Source organism: Solanum dulcamara, chromosome 1 (assembly GCF_947179165.1).
Source record: "Solanum dulcamara chromosome 1, daSolDulc1.2, whole genome shotgun sequence".
Taxonomy (NCBI): domain Eukaryota; kingdom Viridiplantae; phylum Streptophyta; class Magnoliopsida; order Solanales; family Solanaceae; genus Solanum; species Solanum dulcamara.
Window position 1 is genome coordinate 21,354,456 of NC_077237.1, and position 16,254 is coordinate 21,370,709.

Consider the following 16,254-nt stretch of genomic DNA (forward strand, 5'->3'; position numbering starts at 1 on the left):
CCAACAAGCAGCCCAGGGAACCTGCAACCATCAGCTTCAGCAACCTGCAAATTGCCAGGTTTGTATGCTTTCCTTTTGGTTGCTTGTGCAGGTTGCAAATACAAAAATTGAGGAAGCCAGCTGCAACAGAGGAATGGCACCACAATCAGCATTTTTGGAACTGTTCTTGGAATTGTGTGTTTGTTTGGTTGTTTGCTTCTTTGTTTATGCAGGCTGTTGGAGATACAGTCCAGGTGGAACTCCAACAACCTCATAGACAACATCCAAGAATCAACAACAATATCATGAGTGGATGTAATATGTCACATCTCCATCAAATTCATATACATACTGAGGGAACACAACACCAAACAACTGCTCAACCACATACCAAACAACAATTCAACCACAGAGCTGAAGCTGAAAGTGCAGAATTGCAAGATGAAGCTCAACAGCATCAGCAACAACAGATGCCAAAACTAACACACTCCCATGTACCTCCAGAATTAGTTGCTTGTGTATGTTTCTGGTTTTGTCTGACTGTCCAGCCTCCGTAGCTGGTAATCATGATACTGATACAAAGGCATACTTCACATGGATTTACTTGGTACGACAAGACTAAGAAGAGCAAAGATGAAAAGAATTTCCCATCCCATGCGAGATAGAAGTTTCGTATACTTGTTCTTCTTCAATGTAGCTATGTCTGGTACGTAGCATAGTTGGAATAGGACTAGTGTAGGTTACTTTTCTTTTTTCTCATGGAAGGGGAGAGTCTCCCTCATTTATGCTTTCATAGTTAAATTGTACCGGGAGGAGTCCTCTCACAGGTTTACTGCTTTCTAGTTATAGTTAGTCTCTTTTTGTACCGGGGATGAGTTAGCCGACCTTAATAGGTTAGCCGACTTATGAACCATCATAGGATCGGAGGTAAGGTTTATGTCCCCCTCCTTGTATTTTTATTTTGATTATTTATGTTAAGGCTTGGGGGTGTTGCTTAACCCCTGACTGTGCACGAGAGGTGGGAGCCTCGTGTAGGGTCTGTTCCCGTAAAAAAAAATAAAAAAAAATAAAAAAAAATGCTAGCATGCATGAGAGTAATGGAATGCATCAATTGAGACATATTTAAAATAACCCACAAATACACTTTAAAACTCCTTCCATTCTTTCATATAATAACCTTTGATAAAACAACCATTTCATGAAATTTAGAGTCAATATAAACTAAAATAGATAAATAAACTTTAAGTATTCAATGATCTATACATTTGAAATCATAATGTAAAAACTCATAAAATTCATCATTTGAAATTGAGGTATTAGGTTTACAAAAATCACTTGGGCTCCATGGGTGGAAAAACCATGAATGAGACCTACATACCTTGAGGAATAAAGTCCTAATGCAGCTTTGGAAGTGGAGACTCGAAGTTCTTGAAGTGGAACCCTAAACTTGAAAGATGAAACCCTTGGGAGAAACTTTGAGAGGAAACATTTTTGTGTGTTTAACTCTAAGTGTGAGAATGAGGTATTGGAGTAGCTTAAGGTCCGTAGATAGGGTCAATTCAGTCCCTAAAACAACCACACTTTGATGTTAAAATACAGAAAAAGACTAAAATTCCCTTAAAAATCTAGGTCGGACAGACCCTAGGGATGGTCCTTACGACTCATAGGACTTTCTACGAATTGTAGTCGTAGAAAAGAATTATCCTGCAGGTTCTAAGAAAGACCATGAGGATGGACCCTCAAAAGTTTCTCTACGACTCATCTCTATGAGTCGTAGACACTTTTATGAATCGTCAAAGAGACTCGTCCTGCAAGGTCTGAGATACCCTGAGGACCGAGTCTCTGATCTTCCTTTATGACTCATAGACTTAAAGATGATTCATAGACTTGACGAAGAGTCATAGACAGGAATCGTCCAATAAGGTTTGGAAAACCTGCAACACAAAGTCTCTGAAGTTTTCTTGAGGAGTAATTTCTACAACTCGTCTAAGCTTCCATGATTCGTGACCTCGAGTCGTAAACTTGCCCCACACTTGATCCAATTTCCTTTCCCTTAGTACCCTCTCTACGTGTTATTCCTAAGACTCATAGAAGTATCTATGACTCGTAGGTGGACTCATAGACTTGGGGCAAATCACTTTTTCAGAGGTTTTTTCTTCGTTTTGACTTTTCGACTTATGGGATCTTACAAGAGGTGAAAGGCTTTTCTCACCGATTCATGGATTCTTATGAATCAATCATGTTAATGAGCTAGTATTATGATTATTTTATAATGAGGATTGATATTTATTATTGCCTTTCCTAATGATGTTAATGACTATGCTTTATGAATTTTTATTGGGATAATGACTAAGCACCGAGAGGACTTTAATGTGGGGTTTGGTCCAGTAGCTCAAGTAGCTACCCAAGAAAATTCTAGTAGCAGCCTTTAGTCCCTAAATACAATACTCATGTAGGTTCTTTTCCAATATGTCCTAGCTAGTGGATCCATATATAGCCTATGATGTTATGATGTTCTCACGGAATCAACCTTGGCAAAGTATCCTCTCTCTTCTCGATGTGGGGGTTACATCGGATTCCATGTTATAATTTGCATGATCTTATATGTCGGTTCAAAGTCTTATCTCACACCAAAGTATATGAAATGATATAAGTCCTTATGACATTTATGATGCATTGACCACATAATATGATATTATTCAAATATTTTTTAAGTTTTACTCGTTCTTTTATGATATTAGTCATGCATCTCATGTACATATTGTTTATGTCCTATTTTTATTGTTCATGCATTCTTCTCACATACTTAGTGCATTCCATGTACTAACACATTTTTGCCCACATTGTATCATAATGGAGGATCCGAGGATCATACTCATCCTTCCATTCGTGGATAGAGTTAATTATTGATATCACTACTTGATTGGTGAGACCTCATGATCCGAGGGAATAAATAACATGGGTTTACTTTATTTCATTATGACTTTCTTACGTATTTTGGATGAGCTAGAGGCTTGTTTTAAGCCCCCATCTGGACTAGTATAGGCATGCTAGATGTTCATCAAGTCTATATTGTCTTTTCATGTGAGATTTACTCTCCTTACTGAGACCATTCATGTTATGAATTACTCTCCTTACACATCATTTACAGATTGCTGATGATGTCTACCAGTACATGTTGTTTGTATTGATACTACTTTTGCTACGCCACAAGTCATAGTCTGGTTGTAGGGTCAGTTTTGTTTCTTAGGTGAAGACAATAATGATCTCCAAAAGCTTTCATTCCTCTCTGTCTATGATGAAAGTTGTCTCCTTTTTCTGTTATGATTGTTTCACATTCTTAGAAGTTGTTTTACCTTTTTAGATTAGTTCCTAGAGAAGGATTTTCTTGGTATTTTCGAAGGACTTTCTTGTATCTCATGGCTTTTCTATTTAAAATCAAGGTTGAGACTTATTATTTAATTGTTAATTGAAGGAATCTCTCATATTTTATTGATTTTCACATTACATGTTTTTTATTGGGGGTGAGGGTTCTCCTATATAGGCGTTGGAGTAGGTGTTCGTACGACCTGATGTTTGGGTTGTGACAATTTATCTTATTTTTTTAGTTCATTTTCAAAAGAATATGCTTCTTTCATTTTATCAACTCTTTGATTATAACTTTCTACATGGCATATCTAATATCACAAGATTAAAAGACATGATTTTGATATATTCTACACATTTTTATGTTTAGATCACAAAATTCAAGAGTTTTTTCTACTTTTTAAAATTTTATATCAAATTAAAACAGACGAATAAATTAAAACGGAGAAAGTAATATTTACTTTCGTCTTTTCCGTCTTAAAAAGGCAACAAAATTGGTTCCGTGAACTTGGCAAAAGTAACACCCCAAAATTTTTTGGCAGATAAGCATCATTATCTGCAATTAATAGTTTTGGATCCACTTGTGGAAATAAGAGTTGGATTTTGTCAATTTGCACATATAATGCTAAAAAATGGCTTTATGAAAATTTTGGTCCATACAAGAGGGGCAAGCTACGCGAAACATAGTCAATCACGTGTCAATTGACCATCTAAAAAGTTAATAATTTATCCATGAATACGTAGGATGCAAATCTAAGCCATGAATATGTTGTGCTTGTACCTAGTCAATTGAGAACTTGAGATCTCCTTCTATTTTTTCATTTCTTAGGCACAAGTTCAAACTAATGTATTGATCTTTCGCTTAGCGTAAATGCTACTATAAAGGTAATTTGTGCAAATATTTATAATTGAAATGAAATTTTCATCATCTAATTATAATGGATTGATTCCTGAAAAAAATTACTCAGAACTTTAACGTCTTGATGAGAAATGGAGTATTTTAAGGAGAATTAATGTATTTTTTGGAACAAAAATTTGTTCATCTTTTATGGGTTGAAGAGATAGATAGATGCCACTCTCTAATTAAGCTTCTACAATTAAACCTATGACTTATGATAACTTTTGAACTTTTTTTATCGCTATACTAGAATTTATTCATTTTAAGTGAATTTAGTAAATAGTTATTTATAAGGAGAAAAATATCATTTTTACTCCTTTGTGCAGTATAGTTTTTCAACAAATTGAAGTAAGATTCAGTTAAATCCTTTGTACTTCTGCTTAGTTCGTCATTATCACATAAAATCTCTCAAAGTTTCAGGTCATTTAGTATATTGTATAAGAATAGTGCTTATTAATATGCTGAAATCATTTCTTATGAAGTTTTTTTTTTGTGTGTGTATTAAAAATAATATGCATGGTATGATTCTAAAAAAATATTTATTTATAATAATACCCTATACATATATGGTGAAAAGAATGTGGAAAAGATTTTGAGGGGACAATTGTGTCTTTAACCATGTAAATACATGTTTTAAAACTATTTGCATTAATTACTAATATCATAGATTTTCATGTATTAGTTAGACATACCTTAATATCCATAATCAATTATAGTACTTATATTAGTTATACATAAGTTGAAAAGTATATCATACACAAAACTTAATTATATTTTTTTCTAATACATTCTATCAAACGACCCTAAACCAAAACGAATAGCATCACATCACGTTGAAATTGAACTAAAGTATCCTAAAACAAGATAAATAAAATATATTTAAGCTAAGTATATACATTCTCGGAAACTATATTCCGTCTAATCCCCGATGGGACACGCCACTATTTTTATAATGGAAATGAAAAACGAGGGAAGTTTGACAATAATAATTTGTCAATATATAGCAGCCTAATCTTATGTCTTGTATATGTGGAATTGGCAAAAACTTAATTTAATTAGCCAATATACAAGAAAAATGTTGTAATTGGTCATTGATAGGAAGAATACATCTGTTTCCATGAATTTTTCTCATCAACACCCACCTTATTCCAACCTCTAATATAATAAAAAAGAAAGAAATTTCCCACGTTAAATTGCCACGTGCCCTATATATACACATATATACACAAAATGACAAAGTTTTGCTGTAACGAGATGTCGGTTAGGTTTCCATTTTTTTAACAACTATTCCATATAGTGGTACAGTCGTTATATTTAAATTTTGATGTCTTTTGCATTTTTCTTTCACTAATATATTTTTGACATAATTGAACAAAGATTAAATAGTAACATCCCATATTTTTGACCTCAGCGTGATACTCATACTAATGTTGGGTTTTGGCCTTTTCCCCTTCTTATGTGGATAAATAAAAGTTCAATTTGAACTAGCCTATTTTTGCCCATAAGCCCATATTATGGTGCAATTGTAAGGCTCTTCTAGGTCTTATTTTCAAGATTACCAAGAGAATATAGCAGCCACACATAGAGAGAAAAGTGAGAGAGTGCAGATTTTCGCATAAGTCCTAACAGTCATTTTCAAATCGCGATTCTCGCTTCGTTCCTTGTCCATTTGAGCTGATATTTGGATAGCTTATTCCTTTCAACTTAATATTTGATTGGGAATTGATAGAGGTGGTTTTGGAATCTTGTAGCTCCAGATTTTAGCTCGTGAATAATATCTGCGTTTTGGTGATTTTGCTCCTTTCATCTCTAGTTTTTTGGTGCTATATTGCAGTTGTTGTTGTTCTTTGTTTGACACTTCTTTGATGGCCATTTTGGATAATATTTTTATAACTCTTGTTGATTATAGTGGAGTTTCTAGTCCCGCGATTTTTTATTCTTCACACTGAAAAGGTTTTCCACATAAATTTGGTGTCTAGTGTTGTTGATTTGTTTTTACCTTGTTATATTTATTTTGGTAATTTGTTTACTGCCCCAAATAGTGATTGTGCTTGCATTAGTTTTCCTCCTCTTGGTTCAAATAGAAGGAAAAGTTTAGATTTGGATTTCTTTCGCTATTGTCCTGTCGTGCACCTTTATTTGGTGCTTGCCTTTTCCAACAAAGTAGTATCAGAGAATTGGTTGTGACTGATTGTCTATTTCAATGATGGAGTCAAATATGAGCAAGATGATGTGTTTGAATGATAGAAATAATCATAATTAGAAAGGCAAGATGAAAGATCTTATATTTCTCAAGAAAATGTATGTACCTTTATTTGCTTCTAATAAACTTAAGTCTATGAATGATGAAGATTGAGAATTTTTGCACTTACAAGTTTGTGGCTATATCAGACAATGGTTTGAAAATAATGTTAGAAATGACATTGTGAATGAAACACATGCTAGAAGTTTATAGGATAAGCTCGAGACACTTTATGCTTCGAAGACTGGCAATAACAAGTTGTTCCTGCTAAAATAATTAATGAATATCAGATATAAAGAGGAAAATTCTATTTCTGATCATATAAATAATTTTCAGGGTGTCCTTCACTAGCTGTCCGGAATGGGTGTAATGTTTGATGAAGAAACACAAGGACTCTGACTTCTTAGTACTCTGCCAGTCTCTTTTGAAACTCTTTGAGTTTCTTTGACTAATTCTGCTTACAGTGGTGTTGTAACTATGGAATACGCTAAGAGTGGTATTTTAAATGAAGAGATGAGAAGAAGATCTCAAGGCTCATCTTCTTCATTTTCACTCTCCGATGTTTGAGTTATTGAAGACAGGGTGAGAAGCAAGTTCTGAGATCACAATGACAGAGAGAAAAATAGAAAGAAAGTCAAAGTCTAAGTACAAGAATATATACATATGGCTACTGCTACAAGAATGGGCATATCAAGAAATATTGCTACAGATACAAGAGAGATATGAGATAATAAAATAAAGAAGGCAATAAAAAAAATCGTGTTGCTGTTGTTGCTAATGATGATCTTCTTGTTGCTTGTGGTGAAGATGTCGTTAATCTTGTTTGTAGTGAGTCTAGATGATTTGTGGATTCTGGTGCTACTTCTTATTTCATGCCAAAGAAGGAATTATTTTTTTCTTACTCTCCAAGTAATTTTGGAATGTTGAAAATGGACAACGATAATGAGGTTGAGGTACTTGGCATTGGCACAATTTGTTTGGAAAGTAACAACAGTTCAAGACTAGTTCTCAAAAATGTCAAGCATTCTCCAAATGTTCGCTTAAATCTAATTTCTATAGGGAACCTTGATGATGAGGGTTATGTTAACACCCTTGGTGCTGGCCAGTGGAAGATTAATAAAAGTTCAATGATTGTGGCTCGAGGTGACAAGTTGTCTAACTTTTATGTATTTCAAGGCTCCATTTTTAGAGGCTCAGTAAATTTAGTGAAGAATGATACTTCATTAGAGTTATGGCATAGAAGAATGAGTCATATGAGCGAGAAGGAGATTGATGATTTGGCTAAAAAAATTGCTTTCTGGAGTAAAACAAGCATATTTGAAGAAATGTGTTCATTGCTTAGCCGATAAATAAAAAAAAGTTTTTTTTCAGAGTCATCCGCCTTTAAGAAAGCTTGATTTGCTCAAATTGGTACATTCTGATTTGTGTGGTCCTTTTAAGGTGAGATCTCATGGTGGTGCACTCTATTTTGTGAGTTTTATTGATGATCATTCTCACAAACTCTGGGTATACTCTTTGAAGTCCAAGGATCAAGTACTTAATGTGTTCAAGAATTTTCAGATCTTGGTTGAGAGACAGATACATCCGCTTAGATAATGATGGTGAGGATATTGGTCCTTTTGATAAATATTGTAGAGAGTAGGGTATTCAATGAAAACTCCTCTAAAGACTCCTCAGCTAAATGGTTTAGCAGAGAGGATGAACAAAACTCTAGTTGAGAGGATTAGATGTATGCTTTCAGATGCTAAGCTGCCAGATTCCTTTAGGGCAGAAGCACTTAATACTGTTACCTATATTATCAATTTATCTCCTATAGTTGCTTTAAATGGTGATGTCCCTGACAGAATTTGGTCTGGTAAGAATATTTCTTACGATCATCTTAAAGTATTTGAGTGTAAAGCCTTTATGCATGTTTCTAAGAATGAGAGGTTAAAGTTAGATGTTAAAACTAGGCAATGTATCCTTGTTGGTCATGGTCAAGATGAATTTGGCTATCGTTTCTTTGATCCAGTTGAGAAGAAACTTGTTAGAAGCTGTTATGTTGTGTTCGTTGAAGACCAAACAATTAAAGATCTTGACAAAGTTGAGAAAGTTGATTCTCATAGCAGTGATGTTTATCCAGTTTCTTTGACTATTACACCTAAAGAAAATCTTCAAAATAGTAAAAGTCAAGTTGATAATGAAGGTGACCATATTCAGAATGACCACCAGCATAATGTTGATGCTCCAGTGCAAGATAATGTGGTTGCTCAGCAACCAACTATTATTGATGCTCCAAAGAGTTCTCTCAAAAGATCTACTAGAGAGAAAATACCTTCATTATCCTCTTAATGACTATGTACTCTTGACTGACAGGGGAGAACTAAAGAGTCTTAATGAGTCTATGGAAAGTGAAGGAAAAGAAAGGTGGTTTGATGCTATGGAAGATGAAATCAAGTCTTTACATGATGATCATACCTTTGATTTGGTTAAGCTGCCTAAAGACAGAAAAGCTTTGAAAAATAGGTGGGTTTTCAGAGTGAAACATGAAGATAGAAATCCAGTTCCATGGTACAAAGCTAGATTAGTTGTGAAAGGATTTAACTAGAAGAAGAGAGTTGATTTTGATGAGATATTCTCTCTAGTTATGAAGATGTCATCCATTCGCGTGATTCTAGGCTTGGCTGCAAGTCTAGACTTGGAAATTGGGCAAATGAATGTTAAAACTGCTTTTCACCATGGTGAATTAGATGAAAAAAATTAATATGGAGCATTCAGAAGGCTTTGAAGTCAAGGGAAAAGAGAGTTATGTTTGCAAATTGAATAAGAGCTTGTATGGTCTAAAAAAAGCTTCCAAGTAATGGTACAAGAAGTTTGGTTCTTTCATGAGTCAGTAGGGCTTTAAGAAGACTTTTTCAGACCATGTGTTTTTGTGCAAAAATTCTCCGATGGTGACATTATTATTATTTTGCTTTATGTTGATGACATGCTTGTTGTTGGTCAGAATCCTTGCATGATTCAAAAGTTGAAGCAAGAGTTGAATAAGTCTTTTATTATGAAAGACTTGGGATCAACAAGATAGATTCTTGGCATGTAGATTGTCCATGATAGAAAGGCCAAAAAGTTGTGGTTATCACAGGAGAAGTACATTCAGAAAGTACTTCACAGGTTTGACATGGAAAAAGCTAAAGTTATCAGTACATCTTTAGCTATGCACTTCAAATTGGGAACGAAGCATTGTCCTTCCAATGATGGTGAGAAGGAAAATATGAATAAAGTTCCGTATACTTCAGTTGTTGGTAGTTTGATGTATGTAATGGTGTGTACAAAACCAGATATTGCTCATGTTGTTGGTATTGTTAGCCATTTTATTTATAATCCAGGAAAAGAGCATTGAAATGTTGTAAAGTGGATTATGCGATATCTCTGTGGCACTTCATGTCTGAGTTTGTGTTTTGAAACAGAAAAACCTATTCTATGTGGTTACACTGATTCAAATATTGCTGGTGATATTGATACTCATAAGTCTACTTTAGGCTACTTGATTACTTTTGCAGGGAGAGTTATGTCTTGGTAATTTAGGTTGCAAAAATGTGCTGCTTTATCTATTACAGAAGCTGAGCTTGTTGCTGCCCTTGAAGCTTGTAAAGAATTGCTCTAGATGAAGAGACTTTTGGGAAACTTGATTCTGCTCAGAAGAGGTATGTGCTTTATTGCGATAGTCAAAGTGCTATTCACCTTGGCAAGAATTCTAAATTTCATGGACGGTCTACGCACATTGATGTGAGATACCATTGGATTCGAGATGTGTTGGATTCTAAGTTGCTTGAACTTGAGAAGATTCATACAAATGATAATGGTTTCGACATGATGACTAAATCTTTGCCAAGAGGGAAGTTTGAAGAATGTTGCATGATCGTCGGTATGGCTGTCTCCTCCACATAGTTGAGAGGGGGAGAATTGTTGGGTTTTGGTCTTTTTTCCTTTCAATGTGAAAAAATAAAAGTCCAATTTGGACTAGCCCACTTTTGAGCATAAGCCCAATATTATGATGCATATGTAAGACTCTTCTAGGTCTTATTTTCAAGATTAACAAGAGAATATAGCAGCCACACATAGAGAAAAAAGTGAGAGAGTGCAAATTTTTGCACAAGCCCTAACATCCATTTTCAAATCGCGATTCTCACTTCGTTCCATGTACGTTTGAGCTGATTTTTGGACATCTTGTTTCTTTCAACTTAACATTTGATTGGAAAATGATAGAGGTAGTTTTGGAGTCCTTTGGCTCCAAATTTTAGCTTGTGAACAATAGCTGCATTTTGGTGATTTTGCTCCCTGCATCTCTAGTTTTTTGGTGTTATCTTATAGTTGTTGTTACTTTTTGTTTGGCACTTCTTTGGTGATCATTTTGGAGAAAAATGTTTTAACTCTTGTTGATTATAGTGGAGCTTTTAGTCCCATAGTTTTTTACTCTTCACACCGAAGAGATTTTTCACGTAAATTTGATGTCTCGTGTTGTTGATTTGATTTTGCCTTGCTATATTTATTTTGGTAATTTGTTTGCAATCCCAAATAGTGATTGTACTTGCATTAGTTTGCCTCTTCTTGGTTCAAATATAATAAACAATTTAGATTTGAATTTTCTTCCGCTATTGCCCTGTTGTTCACCTTTATTTGGTGCTTTCCTTTCCCAACAACTAATTTTCCGGCGGAAGAATCAATTACTAACTCATTAAACCATTTTAAGTAACAAGATCATTAAATAGAGAAACTAAGGAAACAATAGTTTAAAACAACAAAAGATTGAGTTCTTATAAACTCAATCAATTATGATAACATATGTAGAATAAGCCACCTAGAAACTGAAAGTCATAGTACCAAAACATCTAACAAGTCAAGAATACGGGGTGCAACCCTAAATAAGAAACTTAAAACTCTAAAAGTTCAAAGTGTCTGAGTCCGAATAGATGGACAAAGACACAGAGAGGAATCCATGGTAGCCCAGAAAAAATAGCTCACCCTTGAATACAGATATCGCACATCTCACAACTGACACACACACACACTCATGAATGTGTGTGAGAAATAAAGAAAGTGGTTATATAAGAGAAATGGACCAATTAAGCCTTATGAGAGCATTAGGACTAATTTATTTGTCGCACACAAGGCCACATATATATTATTCTATGTGACATGAGTATGTTCTGTTGGGTGACAAACCCATACCACATCGAATGGAGAAGAAGAAATGTACCAGTATATATGTGCTCATACAACTCCATTAGTATGAGTTGGGAAGTGTCCAAAAACTAATCCGTGAGGGCTTTGCACAAAGCGGACTATATCATACTAATGTGGGGTTAGGGTGGCGGTACGCATGGTCCCAACATGTGGTATCAGAGCCTAGATTCGGGTGTGTCTGAGTAGTGGACTGCGGTTTGTGAGAAATTCTCGATGTGACAACAGGACCAGAGATCTGCAGGGGTGGCTTGTGTCGAAAGTTATCCAGTCAAGTGGTGGTCTAGATGGTGTTTCCCGTTGGATGATAACGGTGATGCAAGATGATTTGACAAATCAGATGGTGTGACCTAGTGATTGAAAATTTGCAGTTGATGCCTTGTGTCGAAAGTCTTTTTGGCAAAAGTGGTGGTCAAGTGGTTTGTCCCACTGGGGTTAGTAGATCAAATGTATTATCGTTGAAGGGGAGGTTACTAATTGTGTGGTCTTGATTTAAGGGGAGGATTGTTGGATAACAAACCCATCCCACATCGGATGGAGAAGAAGAAATGTACAAATATATATGTGCTCACCCAACTCCATTAGCATGAGACCTTTTGGGAAGTGCCAAAAAATAAATCCGTGCGGACTTGTCCCAAAGCGGACAATATCTTACTAATACGAAGTTAAGGTGACAGTACGTGCGGTCCCAACATGTTCATGATATGCATGCACCGAGTGAAGAACTTATGAATACAAAATATCAAATATTGAAGTACTTAATTAAGATGTTTCAGGTAAAAGATTAACATTCTCAAAAATTAAATAGTTCTATCATTGAAGGATACACAAATTCTTTTTCGGCAGGTGATAAATAACTAGAAAATGTACATATGATTATATTACTTTTGTGGAGGGGAATCTTGTTACTTAGAAAAGCAAGAAACAAAAGGTTGTGACAAAATCAAGTGAAAAAGCTAAATATGGGAATTGTTGTGGATTATGGATATTTTGAATGATTTGGGAATTGATCATGCAAAACCAATGGCTCTTTATTGTGATAATAATAAAGCAGTTATTGAGATTGCGCAAAATCGTGTGCAACATGATCATACCAAACATGTTGAGGTTGATCATCATTTTATCAAGAAAAAGTTAGATGTAAATAAAGATTATACACTTCTCTTTTGTATAGTCTGAAAATTCGTAGTCTTATATACTGACAAAAGTTATTTTCGAAAAGGTGTTTCGTGGTATAACTGACAGGTTGGGTTTGACAGATATCTAGGCGCTAACTTGAGGAAGAGTTCGACGATCGACAGGTTATTTAAGGAAATAAATCTATTGTCTTGTACTATGGGGTTCTGTATTTATTTTCCTACTTATACAGATTATTCAGTATCCTTAGTTGATTCTATGTATAGAATCTTTTTATTTAATGTTTCCTTCTTAGTCGTGTTTTTCTAATTTAGGCTGAATACTGTATTTATGTATTGAATCTAATCCAAATTGAAGAAAAAAAATATAAATCAAATTTTATCTTCTTTAAGAAATAATAATTAATATAAATATTTTATTATAATATTTATATTAGTTGATGTTTAGCCTTAAATCTTACTAGATAATTTGTAGAATAAATAATTAATATTAAAGATTATATATAAAATATAATTTTCTCTTGATAAAATTATAATGTAAATATAATATACAAATAAAAGTAAATATTTACTCTCTTAAATATTATGTCAATCACAATTAGAAAAATAAATTAAAATGGAAGGAATAATAAATTTTGAAGTTACCTCTTTCTCACACACGCAAAATGAAATACAAGTCCAATATCAAGGTAATATACAGATCACAATCACAAAATTTAAGTTGATGCCCCCTACTTGACAGCCGACATTACTGACCAGTGACCACCGACCGATCCCTTAAGTCATTTTGAAGCTTAGCAAAAAGAAAAACACAAAACTCTAATTAATTTCCAGTGACCCCCTCAAAGTCAACCTAACTCTTTCAACCCTCTTCTATCTATATATATAAACAAAGCAAAAGTACTTTGTAAATTCACGAAAAAAGGCCATTGTTCCTCTTAAATTGTTCCTTATTTGTCAAGCTACTAGCTCCAAAAATGGGCAACGGATGTTACTCATCAAATTCAATAACAATCAAGCTCATCTTTCACGAAGGAACGACAAGGACGGTGACTGGAAAAAGGCTAGCCGGAGAGATAATGTTCGAGTTCCCCGAATGCATGGTTTGTCACGCTGACTCATTCTTCATTGGACAACCTATTCCATCGTTAGGTATCGATGATAAGCTAAGGAATGGCGATACTTACTTTGTTCTTCCACTTGATTCCTTCACAAATAAAGTGCTTTCAGCTTCTTCTCTTGCTTCCTTAGGCAATAATAATAACCCTCCTAACAAAAGAGCTCCAGTTAACTTCAAGAACCCTGCTTTTCAATATATAAAGGGATCCAATGGTAGGGTTTTGATCAAAGTCGCGCCGGAGTTTATGATTAAATTACTCCAGAGAGGAAAGGTGGAAGATGATTGTGCATCTACTAGTACAAGCCCTAATTTTTTGTGTAGCACACCGGAGTTGAAGAAGCATTATGAGCAATTGGTAGGACCGAAAGGGCAAATATGGTCACCTAAATTAGACACTATATCTGAATATAAGATTAAGTATTCACCTTGCAGATTGATTGGCTTGGAATGGAGAGAGAAAGAATAGTGTCTTTTTTTTTGTTGTTGTTAAATTGTGATATAATAGACTCTTTTATTCCTTTTGTTTTCCTTTTAATTTGGAATTAAAAAGGCTGATTTTGCATTAATTCTCTGCAAAATCTCAAAATAGTAAATGTCTCTAAGAATTTGTTTGGATAGACATATTTTAAGCGGCTTATAAATTTTTTAAAAAATAAGTTAGTGCAACCTATTTTTTTTGACTTATAAGCTGCTTAAAATAAGTTCATCCAAACAAACTCAATTATTTATTGAGACTTATTTTAAGCACAAAATGACTTTAAGTTGGTCAGTCAAATACTCAAAAAAACTGAAAACAGTTTATAAGTCAATCCAAACGGGCTATAAGGCCATGCATAGCAATATACATGCATTCATTCATATTTTCCCAACTATCAATCCAACCAACAAGTTTTCAAGGAGAAATGCATCAAAAAAACTAATAACAAAATTAGGCATTAGGATTTTCATTTCTTGTTGATGACGCCTGTAGGAAATATAGAGAATCATCGGTCTGAATGAGGTGAAAAATAACCAAGACATGTGACCCCCAATTGAATCATGACATGTGGAGGGTACTAGGAATTACGCGAAACATAGTCAGATGAAATAATGTGTGGTCTAATCAAACAAGGACTCGTGGGAGATGGCCAAAGTAACAATATCAATCCAAGAGGCCATTGATGCAATTCGTCATGTAGGAATAAACCAGATACCAAGGCTCGATACGCTCGGAGGAAAAACCAATGGTCAACATTAGCTGTTATGAAGCCGTACCATGAGTGGAGCTGACATTACTCTTTACTCTTAAATTTAATTTAGGATATTTATCATGAGTTAGAGGGATTAATTAAGGGCAATCGAGAAATCACTCTTAAAAAAGTTATAGGATCATCACTTTGTAAACAAGGGAATTTTACTTTGCAAAACATTATAATTTTTCTAGAAAATTCATTACTTGTTTGATTAGCTTATTGTATTAGTTGATCTTGCTCGGGGATATCTCCATTATCGATATCACTGGAATCAAGCCGACTCATGCTATTCTAATCTCTTATTTTCTTAATATGTTTAATTTGTCATTAACTTATTTCTTATCTTCTTAGTAGATTATCTACCTTGATCGGAAAAAAATACTTTATATCCTTTAAACCTCACGTATAAATTCAACAAAACCTTTTCAGGATAAATAGTTTGGAGCCCACCGTGAGGCTAAGAAAAAAATTTGGTATTGTTTTGATCTCACTAATCTTATTCTGACAAACTTTGTTTCTATGAGGTTAATCAACTAGTTGACTTAATGGTTGATATAGGAAACAACAATTAGATCAACACCAACAACAATATGGATCACTTGCTGAATAATCCCGCATACAATATGATCGACCCAAACACTGGAGAGAAGCCCCTAGCACACAAGGATTTCAACACGACCATATGCAATGATGAAAAAACCGATTATCAGAAAATCATTAGAGTCACCAAAAATGATTTAACAAGAATCTTTCCATACAGGAAGGCCAGCAAAAGGAAATAGCGAGTTTACAAGAGAAGGGAAAAATCACATCTAATTTGGAGATGCTACGAGAAGAAATATCTTGTGGTACTAGGATTAAAGATTGTGGAGAAAATAACATCACTGGTCCAGGTAATGGAGAATACACCAAACTAATCAAGTGCTTATATGCGTTGACTAATTGGATGGACTAGAATGAGAAAGAATTTCACGCCCGGATGAATCAAATTCAAGGGATCCTCCAATCTTTAAGGGTACAAATTTAAGGATATACATTCAGTTACAATTACCCCCAAACACAAC

At 34.4% G+C, this 16,254-nt stretch overlaps 1 protein-coding gene across 1 annotated transcript; it reads left to right on the plus strand.

The window, feature by feature from the left end:
- The first annotated feature begins 13,569 nt into the window (after positions 1-13,569).
- On the plus strand, positions 13,570-14,475 carry LOC129887586 (uncharacterized). The gene has a single exon (XM_055962753.1). The coding sequence runs from the start codon at positions 13,816-13,818 to the stop codon at positions 14,422-14,424; it is 609 nt and encodes a 202-aa protein (XP_055818728.1). The 5' UTR covers positions 13,570-13,815; the 3' UTR covers positions 14,425-14,475.
- Positions 14,476-16,254: the final 1,779 nt, after the last annotated feature.